The 21,513-nt window shown below is 35.5% G+C and overlaps 1 protein-coding gene across 1 annotated transcript in view; it reads left to right on the top strand.

Annotated features, from left to right (window-relative positions):
* The window catches only part of GRIK2 (glutamate ionotropic receptor kainate type subunit 2), a 352,290-nt gene that overhangs the window by 133,704 nt on the left and 197,073 nt on the right, over nt 1–21,513 (top strand). Inside the window, 2 exon segments of the mRNA XM_086631971.1 lie at nt 13,575–13,742; nt 17,733–17,990. Of these exon segments, the coding sequence (XP_086488097.1) occupies nt 13,575–13,742; nt 17,733–17,990 (426 nt within the window).

Genomic DNA, 21,513 nt, shown 5'->3' with positions numbered 1-21,513 from the left:
ACAGGCAAATGTACTGCAGATGAGAGGAGTGTAAAGTATTCAGTATCTCTGTTCCTCAGATCAAATGTGTTTACCTTCTGCTTCTGCATGACACTTTTCCACAGCTTCTCCAATAGTATTTCTGCAGGCTGTGAATTAAGCACGGCTGGTTTATCACTGCAGAAGTGAATTACTATCTCTGATATGTATCGTACTGAAACACTCTCTTGTGCCTCATTAAACGTTTTTGCTTGTTTACATCAAGATCCCACTAGGATCTGTTCTCTACATGAATCTGCTATAAATTGTCAGTTTCTGAAACAATTAACTTTGATATGCATTTACAAGCTTTTTATTGATATTTATTTATTATTATTATTTATTTTTATTGATATTTATTTTATTAATTATTTGAATGACTTTAGAAATATGAATGTGTGGGAAAATTTGTGCATTGGTTGTATAATATTTAGAAATGAAATAGCATGCAAAAGCTTTAAATTATATAATTATATTTCTTGGCATTTATGGTGTTGATATAGTACACTTGATTCATTTCTTTGGAGACCATACTGAGATGCATAATTTATCTTAGGTCACATTACAAAATGTAGTATGTTTCACTATTGGTGTAACTTATGAAATAGGTGAACTCAAGGAATCTGAACCAATGTATTTTTAAAACTTCAAATTTGCACAGTCTAGCAGCAGAGGCACCTAATATCTCTGCTTTCAAAGATAAGCTTTTCTGGTTTTAACTTCCTCTTTTATCCACATTAGCACTTGACAATCTCACTACAGATCTCTCTTGCTTCTTGGAGTTTTTATCATCAGCATCTAATGCTTACTTGTTTGTTCATATTATTTGATTGTTTCTGTACCCATGAACATCACTTTTTTCTTTTTTCTCCCATGACTGAAGACTCAAAAAGACAAGAGAATCATTGAGAGAACACAGAAATATCATTTCTATGCAGTCCAAGCACCTGGTACGTTAGGGACAGAAATAGTAGAGATTTTTCCAAATAATATTCAGTAACTCACCTTATCTTCTGAGAATTTAAACCATAATCTCATGGCATTTTATGGCATATTTTAACACGGGTGACAATACTGTTGGCAAAAGCGCTTTTGGTGAGGTTGTTATTAAGACGTAAAGATGATGACTTAATTTCTAAGCAGCTCTATAATTAAAACATTTTTGGAAACGGAAAATTGAAGTACTGAAGAGAAACATCATTAAATGTAACAGCAAAAAGTGTTTGTCACAATTAAAACTTTTCCATCAGTCTAATTTTGAAATTTTCTTTTTAATTCTTTTATGACTATTGTAACTTTTCCTGCTGTTTCACAGCATTTCTCTAGCAGTGATTTCAAACTCTTTTAATACGGTTAGGAAACACTTTGAAAAGATGATTAAATGCTCCAAGCAGTACTGCAGAAAATCTATCTTTTAATAGCTCTAAGGACAAAATGGAGACAATAAACTTTTCCAGTTAATGCACTGTAACATGGCAGTGTTAGGAAGTAGTGATGCATGACTATGAAGTAAGGTAAAGCATGATGTAGCAAATTAAAATTTGAAAATATTTTCCTGAAATATAAAAATTACTGAAAAACTTTTTTTTTTTTCCTCACTTTACAATGCTATATGCAGGACAAGAAACCTTTATTTTGTATCTCATATATACAGTCCTTAGAAAATGAAACCACACTGCTTCTAGTCCCTGTTAAATAAATGGCTTTACTAGTTCTTGCCTCTGCTTATTCAGGGTTCATGGAGGAGCGCTTGTAGAGTTCTACTTTTTTTCTGTTAAGAAACAAATTTTTGTTGATTCTTTGGAAAAGAAAGTGGAAAGAAGAAGTATTTCACTAAATAATATCTATAGGGGTCCTTTAATAAGCAGTTGTAGCACCTTTTGCCACAATAGAATTCTAAATGTTATTTCGTTAGCCCAGAGAATCACTGTTCACTATTAAGAATTATAACAAAAACAATTCTATTTATGAGAGAGATTATTCTGTGGATAGTGAAAAGTGCATACAGTTCATATCATTCATAGAATCATATTTGGTACTCTACATATCTTCCGTTATAGATGTATGTGTGTGTATATATATATTAAATCTAGATATGATCTTTTTCTTTTCCTCTCTCTTAAATTAGATAATACACCTCGTAAGAATTGTTTCAGGTTACTGAAGGGTTCTGTCTGTGAAAATCTGGAGAGAAGGAAGAAAAATGTGAAAATGCAGTTTTTTGAACTTGCTTAAATCACTTAAATATCTACCAACTCTTGAATATTTAAATTTTAGTCATTAAAAATAATTTTAAAAAGCTTCCTGAAGCTAGTGATAATAATTTATGCATTTTACTTATGGGAAAGATTCTGCTCAGGGATCCAGAAACCCAGATTTCACGTACTTTAATAGAGGTCATGGCATTCAGCAGGGTTCAGTTCAGGCATTTTTTGTGTATTCATTTGCAGGATCCAAGTTTTAATTCTCATGTGATTGTAAATAAACTTTTATTGACTTTTTTAATGTCCGAAGCCATGAGAATGAGTACTCTTACTGCTTAAGAGAGAAATTGATCTTTTATGACACATATGGTTGTAATTTTAAGCTTATGTGAGTAATTTCAATAAACTTTTTGTTTCTTGATATGTTTGGAAAGAGGAAATTGGAGTTACTTATTTTGAAGATTTATATAGGCCTTAAATGTGAGAATCTGCATTTTTTCTTTAGAAGAAAAATTATAATACATATTATGTGATTCTCATTTGCTAGATCCTGCAGTGCCTACTTTGTTGCTTTTAAATTTGTTGGTGGATCTTAGCAGGGTGAGTCTGAATTATCTGGATCACTGGGAGTTGACTCTGAATGTACTTCTGGCTAGCGCATGCTGATATTTGATGCTGAAGATGCATTAGGAATTACTTGACCAGAAAGAGCAAGCAGAAAGTGACCTGACCATGTAACACCAGTCCAGTAGTGCGCACTAGTATTGTGAAAGGGAGCATGGGAATAAATAAAAAAGCAAATTGGAAGCTGCAAGCTGGGACTGCAGAGTACTCAGGAAGAAAACCTGAGTCCTGACCTTGATTTTTCTCTTCTGTTTAAGCATTTTCTACATGAAATTCATTGGATAAAACCAAATGATTTAAAATAAATATTTTAAAACAATTTTATTGTTTTAAATCAATAAATGATTTAAACCAAATGTTTTTTTAAAAAACACCTAGAAATCATGTGCTGGCTTCTACTCCATACCTCGCAGAGATGTCTAGAGGTATATGATAACTTCAGGCTTGCTTTTGTTTTCTGGATCTTGCAGACTGAAAATTCGTGTCTGTATGGTAGTGTATCTTCAATTAAAGTTGAAAATTATAACATACATCTGAATATTGACTGCTGGTTAGGGCATCATTTGAACAGAGAAAGACGTGCTTAGAGTTCAATATAGAGTGCTTAGAGTTACTAGCTTCAACAGGAAAGTTTGAAGCTTGTAACTGCCCAGTCAGTAGCCTATAAAAGATGTAAGACTTCTGCATTAGTCCTTGTGAAAGTATGTATGTATAACCTAAGCATTAAAATTTGCATATTATCTTCTTTGAAGAGGTTTTTGAGAAAAAAATATTTTCTTCATGGATACTGAAAAGCTTTTTATCTAGGTGTTGGCTGCCTCTAGAAAAAAGGGAAGGAAACAAAGGTGTGTTGTTTTAAGACAATTTAAAATATTTTGGTAGCCAAAATAATTAAAATTACGTTTTAGCAAAATCTTCTGAGGCCATTTTTGTAGACGCATTTCGTTTATTGGTTTTTTTTTTTCCTTTTGTTACTGCTCGTCATCAGAGACTAAATATTATGTGAACGTGATAATTGCATTGAAATTATCATGTCTATTCCTTAATAAATTGCTTAGCATGTCAGAGGAAGCTAATGCATATCCTTAAAGTGGGAAGAAATCTGATGGATAGTACACTCTAACACCGTAGATGAATGAGTTTAGGTGTTCTTATTTTGTCGGTCATTGATAGTCATGCTCTGTTAACATTCCAACTGAAAGGAATAATATTCATAAACAGATGTTATCAGAGGCAGTGTTTTAGAAGTATGCTGCATATTCTAGTCTAGTAATTTTTTTTAGTAGCATTTTATTTGTGGCTTTTCAAAGCGTATTTGGAACTGACTGAAAAGTAACATTCTGACCTACAGCATTTGTCATGTCTGACTTAAAGAAGATGTTAGAATACATCAAATTATATTTAAAATACAATTATTTAAAAAAAAATTGTATTTTTTAATAAAAAATAAAAGATACTTATCGTTCATAGGTACTCACCTTTCAATACCTTTTTCATCAGTTATACAAGATAAATAAGCTTTTATTTGCTATTATTTCCTCATATTATCTCTTATTATTTCCTTACATTTAAGAAAAGAAACCCTAACCAAACCAAACTCTGTTTTGATATATACTTTACAATTAAATTAACAGGATAAACCTAATGTTGACTGGATATTTAGCCCCTTATGTATTGTGCAATCAGAAAATATAGTTTTATTTGTTTTAAATCTGTGGATAATTCAAATCCTTTCAGGAGAAACATGTCTCAAAGTTGCCACTTTCATGCAACTACACTAAAACATCAATCAAAAGGTGACTTAAATGCTGAAGGTAATATTTCTATGCATTTCATAGTGCAAGATTTGCAGGATTCTGTCATTGTGCCTTCATACACTGATTCTGTGATTGCCTTTAACATAGATTGTCTCATTTCAATACATGCTACTGATTTTCAAATAATTGTGCCTCTAATGCAGTGTTGCGGTGTTTGTTACATCTGTTTTGGGATGAGATAGTTACTTTTCAGAAAGGCTTCTTGTCCAAGATCTCACGGGAAATCAGTGGCAGTGAAAATAAACTTCAGAAATTCCAGGTCCTGTTTCCCTCCTACAAATCCTATGTACACTCAATATGGAGACAGGATACCGCTGAAGTGTACTATCTTTTCCCACAGCGGCTTATCCACCTAAAAAGGACTCTAAAGTTAAATAAGCAGAGTTTTCTATGTCAAGTGATCCTTTTAAACTTTTTGCTGCTGTAACATTCAGAAAGCTTTCAGTATAATTTTGAAAAGGAATAGTAAAAACTTGGTATAGTCTAGATTCACACTACTGTATTCTAAACCCATATAAAGAAATAAACTACATTGTTTTATGGAAAAGATTATAAAGAAGAAGTTTTTTCATTTGCTTTTAATGTCTTGCATGAAAGTGATTCATTTTCTTAAATCCTCTTCCAGAAAGAAATAAGTGACTAAGATGTAATTTTGTTCTGTATTTATAAGCACACATCTTATCTGGCAACCTTTATGGAGGTCTTTGAACTACCTCTGTAGCTTTCCAATCCATAACAGGATCTGAAACAGGATTATCAGTACAGCCCATAGCATGCTTGATTAGGGCTAAAATGCCTTCAGCCAGCAACCCGGATCAGTCACTGTAGCACAAGGCTTACCATGCCTCCCGCTCCTAGTATCATCTGCGCCACATCAGTGGTAATGGGTTTTTTGAATGAGCCTCTTCACTGCCTTCTGGCTATGCCTGTATTTGGAGAACTGTGTTATTCCCTTCACACTTTCAAAAAGCCATCACTTCTATCTCTGGAAATGTTGACAGTATACTAGCATCCATTGAACTCTAAATAATATGCTTTTGACTTTTTATCTCTCTACATGTAGTACCACCTTATATAATCAGTGGCTTCGATAACCAAATGGCCAATTTCAAAATTGGAACACAGCAGATATAAGCTTACATTGTAATGGTATAACAACTGATAGACTTGCTCGATTCTCTCTTGAAACACTTTTTAGAGAATTTGTTAATCACATATACCTTGTTCACCCATTGCTCCTTTTTCCCATCTTTCCAGTTTAATTAAACAGAGATTGTCTGAGAGTTCACGTTTTCCGAATGGGAGGTAATATCAGAATAAGAGATATCTATTTGCCAAATCAGGATTAGATCTGTGGACCATAGTTATTTTCAAAGTATTGATCTGAGGTGAGGAAGGAAAAATAAAATAATTTAACTTCTATATAAATTCATATAAATTTATTAGTAAAATGATTGGAAGAAATGTTACTGACTAAGATAAATTGTTTTTAAAAGCAAATTTTTTCCAGACTCTCAGTAACTCACCTTTTAAATGTTACTTAAGGTACAGGTTTACATTATTATATTTTAAAAGTTACTGTATCATTAAAAAAATGGTGCTCATGCCATAATGTGACTGATGTTACTTTTTATAATGTATAAGACCTTCTTGTTCATAGTTGTTGGTAAATTTGTGCAGGTTGGTACATGATAACAATAGTATGGCTATAATGTTAAAAAATTATAGCTATTAATAACTGGTGTGTGTATGTGTGAGATCTTTATCTAGTTGTTTTGATATTAGAAAAGAAAACCCTCTTACATCTTCATACAAGGAAATCTAGGAAATCACAGTTAAATCTGAAATTATGATTAATGTTAGCATTTCCATGATTTTGTTAATGCTATATTAGAATAAGTTTGTGTTTTAGTTTTCCTCTCCTGATTTCACATTTGAAAATTAGTCTGTTAATTTCCCATTAATGCCAAACCATGGAAGTTTTAATTCTATGCATATAGTTGATAGACTTGCAATGATATCAAAAAAGAATTATTTGAGATTCAGTAATTTAAAGTAGTCTGTAAGCTTAATTTCAGCTGATTTGTCAGATTATGATCCAAAATACTGCGGCCTTGTGTTATATATTTAAAGGTTTAATTTTTCAGAGGGCACAGATTGTAAAAGAGCTTGTAGCTACTGTAATTAAATAGCATTTTTTTCTACTGAAACTTGCGACTGTACTAGAAACAAAGGAGAAATTCTTGGATTTAGTATCAGTCAGGTTTACTGTTCTCCTTGTTTGTAGTTCTACTCAGACACATTTGAAGCTTCCTTGAATGTGAATTATTTCAAACAGGTAAGAGTAGCTCAGGTTTTATGGCATGCATCTATTTCAAAAGTTCTCCATTTGTAAGAGGAGAGATTTATGAATAACTTGTTCTGGCACTTGTATTCACCTAGTGATTTTGTATAGTTAAGTGCTTTTGTACTTTTTACTACGTGTTATCAGATACTACATGGAGATGATGCAATACACACAAGATAGTGATCCCTGAAGTGTGTCGTGGGTTAGGCCGATCCGGCAACTAAACCCCACGCAGCTCTCCCACTCCAGTAAAACGGAGAGGAGAGAAATGTAATAAAAGAGCTGAGGGTCGAGACAGGAACAGAGGAGCACCCACCAACCACGGTCCCGGGCAAAAGAGGCTGTTTTCTTAAAGCAAAACAGTTTATTAACAGCTACCTACAAAGAGAAAAGCAAACAAAAACGGTTACTTGAGAAGATAACAAGAAAACAAGGCCAGGTCTTAAAATCAACGCCACTCCCTCTTTGCCTCTTCTTCCCGGCTCTGCCTCCTCCCCCCAGCAGCGCAGGGGGCAGGGAATGGGGGAGTGCAGGTCAGTTCATCCATGTTGTTACTGCCGCTTCTCTTAAAGGAAAAGGAGTCCTTACACCATTGTCCCTTGCTCCAGTGGATCCCCTACTCACGGCGAAAGCGTGAATCCTGCCCGCTGGGAGGCAAATCCTTACCTCATCGGATTTGCCCCAAGTGCGGGCTTTACCAGTCCTGGACTTTTAAGGAGCTGTAGCCACTCGCTCTGGCGTGGGTCATCATACAGACTTTAAATGCGCTTCGGCGTGGGTCGTCAGATCGACCTTAAACGCGACTCCATACAGACTTAGATGTGTAAATGCATAAAACACGTAAATGCGTCTCGACCTGTGCCCATGATTCACAATAGTCTCAGGCTGAGGCATCTCCTTTAACGAAACACCTCCCCATTGGCGGGGGTCATCCCACGGACTCTAGATGCGTACCGTACTCAGGCTCTGGCATCTCTTCTCGATGTGGATCCTCCACGGGCTGCGAGTGGGTCTCTGCTTGCCCCACCGAGGACTGGCTGCAAGGGGCTGCTCGCAAGGGGGACTCAGCTGCGGCACTCATTGTTCTGTTCCATCTTCACTGACCTGTTATCTGTGTGGCCGTTTGTCTCAGATCTCAGTCCTTTCTGGGTGAACTCGACCCGGTGGGCACCCCGGGAGCGGAGCTCTCCCCAAGTTCCCCAAGCGGCGCCGCCGCCATCCTCGACGGGGTGGGCACCGGCCCAGCCGGGCGCCGGCAGTGGGGTCCGTGCCCCCCTCCCATCTCCTTGCTCCTGGGCACAGGCACACCTTTCCGGTTCCTTTGTCCGACGTAAATAGGGCAATTCGCAGAGGCGCCAATTGACTCAAGCCCCGAGGGGGATGAGAGTCCAGTCTGATGGGCAGCTTCTGCCACCCGGACCTCCCCCCCCACTTCAAACCATGACAAAGTGGAATGTTTATGGGGAGAAAATTACCTATGACCCTTTTGTGCAATAGAAATGGAAAGCCGAATCACTCAAATGGTTATTCTATTGTTTGTGAAATTAGATAATTAAAAGCTGTACCAAAATTTTGGTAATTTTTTCCAAGATGTGTAACAAGATGACTTTCTCTTTTTTCTTTAGATTTTGTGTTTAAAAAAATGACTTGGAAACTGAAGAAAAACAAGATGGCTTGTGAACTAAAAATGGCCATTCTTCTTCAAGATTTTTGTTAGAAAATAAAGATTTTTCCATTCAAACAATTTCAGAACAAATTTTTTTAGACTTGTAGAATTGTTTTAAAAACTATTTCAGGTTTTCTTTTTCCTTGGAAAATAATAGACATCTACATCAATCATACTATTTTAGGCACCTACGTATTGTCCTTTTTGATAAAATATTACTATCTTTTTTTTTCCCCAATGGTTTCTGAAGAAACTGTTATTGCATCAGTATTACACTGATGACTGGATTTTCCCTATTGGTTGTGGTAATAGAAGTTGGTCATAAAAATGTTTTTTCAATAGTAACAACTGTGATGAAAAATCCCAGTGGATTTTGAATTCAGTAAAAGCAGTTCTAGTATATCAAGATTAGTAGGAGATCTGAATTATCCTGGATGTCAATGCAAAAGATACAGTATTTAAAGACTATTTTAGAACTGCTCTTGCACGTCTGGCTTGGACTGGCCTGTCTTAAACACTCCTCATCACTGTGATTCTTCAGGTGTTGATCACTATTAAAATCTAGTGAGCTTTTGCTAGGTGGTTATCATGACAGTAAAAACTTGAAGAAATGTTCAGCTATACTGCAGTCACCTACTGTACACAGTCAATAAAACTTCATGAGCAACAGATTGAGCTGTAGCTACGTGATGTCATATTCCCTAGTGTTATTGGTATAGGGCAGAGATGAGCTGCTATATCATTAACATTGTAAAAGAAGAAGTCGTATATGAGACCATTAAAGCAAGCTAAGCATTAAACAAACATTTTACTACTCCTTTTAAGTTTTCTGTTTCTGTTTCATGGTAGCAGTGAAAATTCAGCCATTTCCTCTAGGATGTGCTGGTGGTTGTATATGAGAACTGGTGTTTCTGCCTATTACAGGTCTATGAGCTGTGTTAAAAATAAGAGAAACCGCAACACCTGCATTTTTCAAGCTGTTAGACGGAGATAGGAATTGGCTTGGCTGCTTGACCACACATCGATGGCAAGATTTATGACTCTTCTGTCTGCTTATCTGAGAGCATGCAATGCATTCCTCAATTTGATTATTAAGGAGGCTATCCTGAATATAAGGTATAATAGCAGCCAAGAACAGCCTGCTTGGGAGGGAACAACATAACTCGGTATGCTTCTGGAAACCACTATCCCTTTATAATTGAGTATATCTGAAGTGGAAAGCCAATCTTTTTTATTAATTTCCTTTCCATTTTATAAAAGAAATGCAGTGTAATTTGTGGCTCGTCTCCCAGTATTATACCTGTGGTTTTACACAACGTATTTTTTTGCTGTTCTTCACATATTTAGGAACAAATGTACGAATGTAATAGTAAGGCCAAGTCAATTCAAAGTTACCATATAAGTTTCTACTCGTATGTTATGCTGCAATGGAGAAAGCACTCTTTAATAAAAACTTCCCATTCCTGTCAACCCATTTATGTGCCTTTGCTGAGTAGCCACTATCTGAGGCATAGACTTTCACGCACGCTTTAAAGGGCTCTCATCTGGAGCATGAGGAACTGTTTTGTGACTATATTCTGATATTCAGATATTCAAAATGCGACATGTGTCTGCCTAAGCTCCTACTCTGCTTAGCATGTGAGTTCAATTTAAACTGCTTACGAGTTCAATTAAAAAATGCTGGTGCCCTGTGTGCAGCATTAGGTTGGCCAAAACTAGCAGCTGTTATTCACTGCAGAGGAGTCTGGCATTTTTAGACATTTTGCATACTAGTAGGACATGGTGCACTTTGAGAATCTGTTAATTTGAATCTCTTCTGGGTGTGAAGGTTCAGATGAACCTACACCTGCCAGCATTTGAAATGTTTAACTACAGGATGTTCCTCCACTGATGCTTGAGCAGACAGATGCAGAAGTAGCATAAAACTGAAATGAAAGGGTTGTAGTGGAAGTTTGACATCCTACAGGTTAGAAAACTGCTAGGAAACTGCAAATATATGGTCTAATCTATATTCCTGTAGGGTTCTTGTTTTTAATTCGATGTCTATCTAGTGTAAAATGTGAAAATATTCAGGAGCAGGAATCAAAAGCTATGTTTTCTTTCCTCCTAGCAAAATATCCTTATCATAGGACAACGGAAACAGCTTTTTCTACCTCTCTTTTCCTTAGGAATGGAAATTTACCCTGAGGCACAGACCATATGCTGCCAGTTTTGCAGGGGTTACGTTTATCATGGGGACAGAGAATGTGTGAGTGAGGGAAGAAAACACTGAATGATTCACGTGGGAAATTGCACGTCATTGCCACTCACGGAAGATAGAGACTTTGTCATCTTCATAAAATTGTCTTAGTATGTAATGGACTGTCACTACCATTAGGAAATACCCAAATATGAGAGTTCAAAATCCACTTTTATTTTTATTTTATCTTATACTCAGAGTAGTGACTGCATCTTTGACAAGGAATTCCCCATCTCAAGAATTTAGAAATGAGCAGAACGAAAAATACAGGAATGAAGAAGAAAGATTGTATTGGGTTTCGAACATATTGAAATTAAAGAAGGAATATTCCAATGTAAAAAATTCAGGGAGAAGAAAGATATTGTAGTTCTTATTTTTCTTTATGAAGACATTGTAACTTAGGATATAATGATTTTTTTAATAACTGCTTGTGTGATGCTGGTTTATTCAAATACATTTGAATAACTGCTTTCCAGATGCCTCAGGAAAGCCTACAAAATCTATCTTAATTTTCATTATGTTCATGGAAATGTCTTTTTATTTTTCTTGTCTCTTAATATCTATACTTATCACCTATTAACTTATTTTCAGCTTTCTGCAGCAATTTTTTAATATTTTCCCCAAATCAAAATAGGATTCTCTTATATGTCACAGTTTGATTTATAATGTTTAGATGCTGTAAGTCTTAAGCAGCACAAAATCTTGTGTATCAGGCAGAACAGAGCACTTCGTTAATTTCAAAAGCAGTAGGTTGCCTTTCATGTTAATACTGTGTTATTGTGCAAATAAACACGATCATTTTTTTTCAGTTCTGACATGTTCTTGACCCATGTTTACCTGAATGCTATTCAAGTTTCTTTTGCTTTAGCTTCTGAAGTATTATTTATATTGGTTACTTATTATATATACATTCTATGCTCAATTAGTTTGGGTCATTTCCCTTCGTATCTAAATTTTTTGTAAGTGTCTGCCTCTCCAATCAGTGCCTCATTCTCAGTTTTAAATGACTAATATTTAAATAATTATTAGTTTCATTTCATCTCAGTGGTTAGTGCTTGTACTTTTAAATTAATATTATTTGAGCATTTGTCCCTAGGGCTCTCACCAGTAATTTAAGGGCTCATCTGTAGGAAAAGGTTAACACCTCCATCCCACAGTGAGAAACAGGTTGGAAGAGGCAGGAGGTTTGTAAAACTGAAAAGCCTTTTCATATTTAGTAGTATCACAAAAGGGAAGAATTAATAACTAAATAGACATCCTTTTAGCTTTACAAATGGTTCATCTACTTGGCTGCTCAACAAGACTGTTTGCAAACTGATTGTAGTTTGCAAAATTCAGTCTGACTCAGTTCCTGTACGTTCAGATTCTGAGATTCTTGCTGAGAAAGTAGTGGAGTGTTGAATAAATATTTTAAACACTACAAAGCCAGGTAGCAACATTACTTTTGAAATGAATAAACACAAGCTAGGAGGAAGTAAATGAAAAATGTTTCTTGCACAGATACAATGCCTGGCTTGTAATTAGCAATCCTCAGATGATGGCCATTGGCTGTCCATTAGCATAGACAGATGCTGTCAGCATGAGAACTGAAGAGACCATATGGGTGCTGATTGGTTTTGAGGCATTCCACGTCGCCATAGTAAGGACGTATCTTCAAATTACTTTTATTGTCACTGTATCCTTGGCCTTTCCAGACTGAAGAATAAATGATGTTAACCCAAAGTATGTATAAATTTACATTTCATGTGCAATGATATCTCATTAATTAGAAAAGAATAGCCGAAGCACAGCACGGTTTCACAAACACATTTGCTTTATTTAAGGTTGAGAGTGGCTCAGAAGCGTTTTAGAAATTGCCTGTCATTTGAGGCATGTCCTACTCTGGCAACACACTTGCTTTGGGGATGCTTTTGTTGCATGATAGAGCTTGTGAAGTCTGTATTTGCTTAGATTCCTGTATTTGCTGAGAATGAGGTTAGCATATACATGTGGCTCAGTGCAAAAGAGCAAAATTTGAACGCTTTGCTTAGTATATTTATCAGTTCAGACATACAATCATGCTAAAATATATACACATTTTCATTTCTGGAGGCAGTTTGGGGCATCCCAGTTCCATGCTGCTTTATGCGTTGCATTTTTAGTGAACTCTTCAGTTCACTATAGCTGTATCTTAAGTTCGGAAGAGTAGAAAACAAGAATCTAGAAATCTGGGCGCCATCCCCCCGCCCAGATGTTGTTTGATCTAGAAGAGGTGAACATAATAATTTCAAATTTAACTATGTAAAATAATAATTACATATGTTTAATCTCTCCTATTTTGCTTCTAAATAGTGTGGCTAGTTAATATTGCCACAGCCATCTTATTCATAATAGTAAAATGAATGTTGTATGGAAAAAAAAACAAATAGGTTTTCTTCAAGGTAAGTTTGATTTGTTGCTAGGTTATTTATGGTTTGACTCAAACTTTACAAAATCATGAGATAATTTCACGAGTTACACTGTATCAGTTTTATTAAGTTAAAAATTTCAGACTGATGTATCTTTTTCCCAAACTGATGATTAAACATGTTCTCGTATGGCATTTTGGCTTACTAGTGGTTTGTTGTTTTATTTATTTATTTTTTTCTTTTTTTTTTTGTCTTTCTTCTTTCTCCCACAGGAGGCATTTTTGAGTGTGTGGAATCTGGTCCAATGGGAGCAGAAGAATTAGCCTTCAGATTTGCTGTGAACACAATCAACAGAAACAGAACTCTTCTGCCAAACACCACATTAACATACGACACCCAAAAGATAAATCTCTATGACAGTTTTGAAGCATCTAAAAAAGGTAACCTTTTGCATATTTAATTTTTTAATGAGAAATTAAGACTCACTTGATTTACCTACCTGAAAACATGTCTGTCCAGTAAAGACAAATGCAATGAGACTGTACAAGGCTGCGGCCGACATCAAAGACCACTCCTTGAAGACTGTAATGGTAACTGCTTGAAAATTACATTGTCAGCCTTGCTCCTGCTGCCCCTGTCTAAAAGCTATTTCTTTAAGTACTTAAAATCTGAAATAACTTTTTCTGAGCTTTGTGACTGGGGTGTTTTTGAGACCAACTCCTTTGAAATGAGAAAACACTATCTCCAAACTTTGTCCATCCTGGAAAATGCCAAATGTCCCCAAATTCTAGTGAACTTGGAAGAAGGTTCCAATTCAATTTTAAGCATTCAATTGCTTTGAGTACATCTCCACAACTACCTTTAGATTATGATTGTCTCATATAGTTAATCAGCTGTGGGCTTCAAAGGGGAACAAGCAATTGTAGTTTTGTGTCTTATGTCAACGAGGCATAAAAATAAACTAAATATTAAGTCTTCTTAAAGATATTGTTGTCAGATGAATGTCTAGGCCTGAATTCAGCAGTTTTCTCCTGAATGATAATGAGTTTCTCATAAATGATTTGTTTAAAGAAAAATTAGAAATAATCTTGAGCATTTTTCCTAAATTTTTAAATCTCTGATTCTTACAAAAACGGAATTTTTCCGTTTGCTTTACATTCAAGTCTGACAATAGATGCAAATTGCACTGCATCATTGCCATACCTTAGGAAGTAGGGTATACCCCAACAAGTTGAATGTGCATTTTATAGGAGAAAATTCAAAGCCTGGTGTGTCAGAACTCAACAGGACTGAATTTTGCATTGAACTTCTTGTTATTTAAAAATATTTTTTTATAATTTGAAGAGTTATTTCATATGAATGTTGTCCTTAACAAGAAAATAAGAAAGATGAAAGAATTAGAGGTCAACCTGTATTTCTTACGACAGGTTTCTAGCTTAAATATGCCAAGTGATCTGGTTCCAACATGCCACTCCCAAGTGGGGAAGACTGAAAGCTTTACACAATAAGGGATTTTTGGTGTTGTAGCGGGCTAAGATGAACAAAAACATTTGCTGGTACATTCAAAATGCTACATAGAGAAAAACTGTTGTGTCAGAGTGAATGTACATGAAGTACACCTTAAAAGTGGAATATAATACTGATTAAAAAATTCAGTGTAGAAATCATGAGAATTTTTTTTTCCTCTTGCTATATCACACAGTTAATCTTGCTAACCTGTTTTATCTGTTTATTTGCTAAACAAAATTTCTAACATAGGTTGTTGTTAGGCATGAAAATAGTATCCATATTTGTACAGAAATAACCACAGTTTTCTCATTGCAAGATGCTTTGATTTATGAAAAATATTATGGGCTAAATATTTATGCTTAGCAGGGTGGTTTCTTTGCAGAGGAGAATGTGTGGAAGGAGAAAGAGGCAAATTAACACTTTTAATGACCTATTTTTGAGTTGTTATTCTGATGTTTTGGATGATGGATTAAAGCAGGTTCTGAGAGACTACTATTTCCATCTCAGCCAACAGCGAATGAATGGGCTGATCCTTAATTCTGACCCTTTTTTTCTCCTTTCCTCCTCATCTTCCAAATTCAACCTCTTCCTGACACCAGCACACATTATCCTGAGAAATTTAATGAGACAGTTTCTCTCCATTCGTGAGGGAAGATGTAGAGAGCAGAGAAATTTGTTCTACAATCTTTAATTCTTTAAGCCTTTCCTGAGACAACACAACTACTTTCAGTCCTTACTTGGGGTTTGCTTGAGGGTGCAAGCTAGTCATAATATCATGTTGCTAACTCTTGATAGACTACAATAGCTGAAGTTAGAATGGCAACATGCCATTCATTGGATGTATTGAATAGATTGTATATATTCATTGTTCTCACTTGCATCTTGGATGAGAACACAACTTTTTATTTGTAACTGGTCAGGCTATATCAAAATCTGTGTAATCTTCCAGTGCTAATAGCTTTTTGCTTCATCAATTCACAATACAGCCAACTACACTTGTGCTGACAGGTGCTTTAGTTCGGAATCAAAGGCTAAAGGTTAACATAAAATGGTTCATTTTATTGTGATGGCTCCAAAGCAGAGTTTTAACAATGAGACTTAAAGCATTTGACTCATTTTGTGGTTCATGATTATGTCCATTAGTGAGCAGGCAGCCGCTGCATCACAAATAGCCTGTTTAGACCTCTTAGTAACACATACTTTTGAAGTTGAATATAGATGAAATATTAATGGTTTCTTAAAGGTACTATATGAAAGAGCAACCTGAAGGCAAGATGATATTTCCAAGATGCTGTTTCAGTGAAGAATAATGTAAATGCAAACAAAATAACGCTCAATGCACTGGAAAAATTGGTATGCATCTGATAGAACCAGTGCCGTATTAGATCACATGTGAAAGCATTGCATTATTCAAATCTCAGAAACAGGAAAAAAAAAAAGCCCATTCAAAAGCCATCTGGTAGCTATTGCTGTTGTTAGTGATCCCATTTAGTGACATTTGCATAAAGCTTGTTGATTACTCTTAGGAAGGGCAATATTAGCATAAATGTTTTTTTATCAAGCTAGTCATTTAGGCCCTGATCTGACACTCAGAAATGCAACGGAGATCCTACATGTATATGAGAAGTTCATTTAAACCACTGGTGCTCTGCAGTAATAAAAAGGTGTGCCAGCATAGTTTCTGGAATGCACTTGGAAGACTTAGCAATATTTTCATCATGTCAAAAAGGACATGCATATTAAAACAATTAATTTTTACTTGCTGAGATAAGTAATGCAGCAAGATGTGTTTCTGCTGCTTGTTTCCTCAGCTATCAGGAACATCGATGGTGGAGTAACAATATTAATTAATCAAACCTCACACTCATGTCTAGATTGGATTAAAGTGATACTTCTCACTGCGTCTCTCTACTAAATAGGATGATTTCTTAGAAGACAGAATGTTTTTTTTTCAGAACTGCATACTTATAAAGATTATGTCTATGGTAGTGATCTAAACAGGAGCTGAAATACTAAACATGGGCTGAAATACTGGTCTGCAGTATTGACCAATTTTCCTGCCGTCTCTTTGGCATGTCCCAACTAATATTCTACAAGATAACACCAGAACATACTGTGGGAGATAATACAGACCAGAGACTATTAAAACGCAGTATAGGTAGGGCCACCCTATATTGGAAAGAGGAGAGCTAAACCACTTGAATGCAGCATTTTTGTGTCAGTGACTCTCAGGGCCAGTTTTATCTGCCAATACAGGTGTAGCAAAACTGATTATTTCTAGTGTTTCAGAAGGAACATTGAATTATTTTCATTAGCAGATAACAATTTATTTATTTTTTTTTAGGGAAAATGTTCACCTCCAAATGTTGCTAGTCGACATGCCTTCTTTTCAGATAGAGAAATTCAAATGTCCATTTCAATGAAATTAATAATTTTCTTCATACGTAACTAGTGCCTACTTAACATGTACAATTTCTTAATAATTAGTATCTCAGTAGAAATAGCGTTGATTGATTGAGGAAGAAGTTAACGTTTAAACAGCCTAGGTTAGAACACTGTCCCATATGGCCCTTTTCCAAATGTAAGATGCAGCTGAACATAAATCTCTTCTCTTGTCAGGGTTTTTTAAAAGATACACAATTGCTGACCTTTGTGACTTCAGTTGACACAGAAGCATTTATAAAACATAGCTGAGTGCTGTTTTGATGTTGTGTTGCTATTCATCAGCTCATAGTGAAAGCTTAGAAATGTATTCTGAAGTTGAAATCTGTGTAAGTGAAAGCATCACACAAGAAGGGAGCTCTGTCAGCAGTAAAGTTGTATTTCATGGAGTGCCTCTTGTTTAAAATGTATTGTGCAATACCTTCTGGCACACTGCCTTCTTTCCTCTCATCATTGACAGACTTCTGTCTCCTCTTCAGCCTGCGATCAGCTGTCCCTTGGGGTGGCTGCCATCTTCGGACCATCCCATAGCTCCTCAGCTAATGCTGTGCAATCCATCTGCAACGCTTTGGGTGTTCCACATATCCAGACCCGTTGGAAACATCAAGTGTCAGACAACAAGGACTCCTTCTATGTCAGCCTCTATCCAGATTTCTCTTCACTCAGCCGTGCCATCCTTGACCTTGTGCAGTTCTTCAAGTGGAAAACAGTTACTGTTGTTTATGATGACAGCACTGGTAAGGCTAAACCATTAGATTATGTGCAGATATATTGACATGTATAAAGAGAGGAAGGAGCGATGTCACTACTCATGTTGTTTAATTTAAGAAGTCTCAACTAAATTACAAGAATTTCTATTGGCAAGGTAGTGTAAAACAAATATGTGGATTTATTAGCATAAGTATTCTCACAAGTATGCTTCAGTTGCTGAATTCTGTGTGTTTGAGCTCACAGCTGTCAGTAAATCAGTCATGCTCTATCTGCATTTTCTGCAGTGTCTTAACAGTTGCTAACATCTAGGTCTTTTGATTTTATTTAACACTTAAATTTTGAAGAAAATTATAGTAACTTGAAAGATATACTAGTATGCCCTGTGAAACAGAAGACCTAAATTCTAGCACTGCTTCTGGCATTAGCTAACTTAGAAAAAAGATTCCGTATTTGTTTAGAATTTCAATATCTGCTTTTTCGGAGAGAATTGCAGAAGGAGCCCTGGGTTTAGCTGCTAGGAATTGAAACCAAAAGAAGTTCGGAGGCTTGTTTTGCAGATGAGTTACATGAGTCAAAAACGAACTCCTGACTTTGCAGCAGAAATACACCAGTTTGCTGCCCTTCCCTTACCTCACCTCATCCTAATATTTGATTTGCCCTTCTGTTTTGCTTTGACAGTGACATCTTTGAAAAATACTTTAAAAACTTTAGTTTGATTTGAGATCTGTCTAGTGGCGGTCAGAACTAAGACCTCGGTAAGAGGAAAATCCGATTGTAATGGAAGATACAGGGAAAGTACTTAGCCAAACAAGACATATTTAATCTTTTAGGAATTGTTGCTAACTTCTTCCATGCTGGTTGAACAGTCAATGGCAAGAAAAGAACATGGTGAGACTCAAACCCTTCTCATGGTTCAGTGAACTGAAAGATTGTCGCTATCCTTGTTACATAATGCTACTATTTATCTACATCTGAAATAAAAAAATAAGATGAAGAAACAATATATGTTATATGTGAGGCTACCTGGATTGAAGACTTCCTCTGCTAGATAGACTGCAGTTACAGCAGGACAGAATGCCTGCTTACCATTTAAGTTCAAATAAGATGCGTGTATAGCTATCAAAAGGTGAGAAGGGAACAGTTCGGGATGGCAGTGCATAAGATTATTCATAACTGATCTTTTCCTTCATGCCTTTTTAAAAAAACAAGGCAGTGAAGTTTAAAGGCTGCCTCCCTAAAACTTTGTTGACTAATATCATCAAAAGCCTCAGGTAATCAAACTTCTGATTTCAGGTTTAGCTATACATGCTTAAGTCCAGAAATATGTAATTTTTGTGTGTGTGTGTGTGTTATTGTTCTGAAATAGGACAAGAAGTGAAAAAAAAAACCCTCAAATTTTATTTAAATGATGATTGAAAAAGTAATTTGTGGTTCAGTGAAACAGTTATAGACTTAGGTTTACACAAATATATGTCGCTTTGTTTTAAATCGTTTGGAGTCTATTTTTACAAGAAACAAGTTACTTTTTAAAACAGGCCTTTAAGCTAGAAAAGTCATATGTTTTAACATTTGAAACTGCTTTGCTCAATGTTTTCAAGGAATTTTCTCCTGTCTCACACAAAAAAAAAACACACAAAAAAATCAAACCCCAAAAGAAATATTTTATGTTTAATGTGCTCTCTTAACTCCATGTTTTTTGAAAGAGATATGTTGTCAACAGTCATGCTAGACCTGATCTTTTCATAAAGTGTATTTTGAAGTCAGGATGTAAGTAGGAATAGGAATGAAGATGAAAAAACATTTTTCTTGCCTGTGTTATGATCTACTTTATCTGCCAGGGACTACTGTAAACATTTAAGAAAGAAAAAAAGAAAAGAGCTCATTAAAAAAAATTAAATAAATTTGACAATAAATAAGGAAATTCAGGAATTTAGTTTACTTAAAAAGCATAAAGAATTATTTCAGGAAATGCTCACTTTAAATTTATATTTCTTTCTGGAGCGGCTAGACCCTTCATATTATAATACTGGTTGTTCCTGCTGATAAACAGCAATCCTAGCTACAACATCTTTTTTTCTTGAAATCTGTTGCTCTCTGAAGAGAAAGAAAAAAAAAAATCAGTTTTAAAAAGGTAATCCTCTCTCTCTTTTGTGGCCTTTGCTGTATGTAAATTCAAATTCTTCCTTTTTAAGACTGTCAGTTTCTCTTTTTTAGTAGCATCTCCTGGATATGGAAAATTCAAAGACTTCGAAAGCATGACACACAGCTGGGAAGTCCACAGCTTTGCTTGTCTTTGAAGTACATACAGGAACAACTCTTACCTATGAGAAACTGTCAATCTTAAAGAAGTAGAGTTTAAACCTTGCTAGAGCTCAACTGCAAATTGGCATTTTTTGAGGCCAGGGGAAGGGGGAGAGGAACCTTTTGAAGGAAGTAGTTACTTCAGCTGAGGAAGAGCTTATCTCCTGGCATGGGATAAGAGAAATATTCAGTTGTGAACCTAGGGCTGAAGCTGGATATGATAATTTCAGCTAATATTTAGAACATTTGCTGTAAGATTTCTTGTGCTATTTAAGACTTAATTTCAAATCCATTAAAATGATGGCAATGAAGACAAAACATTTATCACTGTTTATATCTGTTTTTTTCCATTTGGACACTGCTTCCTTAATGTAAGATGGACAGCATTCTTATTTTCCCCTCCTTTGCTTCTCTTTTAATTGCTCACATTTTACTATCCCTTGTTGAAAGGTTGTTTAGGATGATAATGCATGCCTTATTTTATGATCATTTTCTTTATCTGAATGGATATTTCCCAAAAGTATACCCTGGTCAAGGCAATCATATGTTGGTATAGCAGTTACAGTGATTTTTTTTTAATTGTTAAAATTAATTTGTTTTAAGGATAAACTTACTTTATCTATGTTTATTATTACTTTATAAATATAGATACAAAGGGAGATGATACTTTTATTATAGACAGGAAGAAAAGTAGAAAACACTCATAAACTATATCTGGATTCTTCTCGACATAAATTACAGGGAGCTGCCCATATGCCAAAATCCTGGAAGACTGTAGGTCCATTCTGAGAGAAAGTATGTTTTTTATTTTTAAATAGCTTTGTATCTCAATTTTTAGGGCTTAATATTATTAATTCTCTAAGGAGTTGTTGAAGCTTTATTTCTCTACTAAAGGAAAGATACACATGTTAAAGCATTCTAATAACAACTGTGTCCGTGTTCTTCATTCCTTCAGTACAGGATATGTCTTCTTGAGTAAACACAAATTGAAAAAACTGTGTGGTTATTTGACACTGCAGTCAATAAAAGCCCATGTTAAATCTAGTGTCATTACCAGGAATGCACTGAAGACTGATACTTCAAGTGCACACTTCAGCTGCCTCTTGACAGCACCATTGTGTCCGATTGCATGCAGTCCCCCATGCTCCTATCTTATCGGAAGGAAAGCCAGTTATGTGACTCTAATAGATAGCAGAGCATTTTCCTCATGCTGCTCAAGGCACTTTACATAAGCGTAGATGCAGTCTT

The sequence above is a fragment of the Tauraco erythrolophus genome, chromosome 2 (genome assembly GCF_009769465.1).
Source record: "Tauraco erythrolophus isolate bTauEry1 chromosome 2, bTauEry1.pri, whole genome shotgun sequence".
Taxonomy (NCBI): domain Eukaryota; kingdom Metazoa; phylum Chordata; class Aves; order Musophagiformes; family Musophagidae; genus Tauraco; species Tauraco erythrolophus.
The sequence above is the reverse complement of the archived record's forward strand: the minus strand, read 5'-3'. Positions and strand labels throughout refer to the sequence as shown.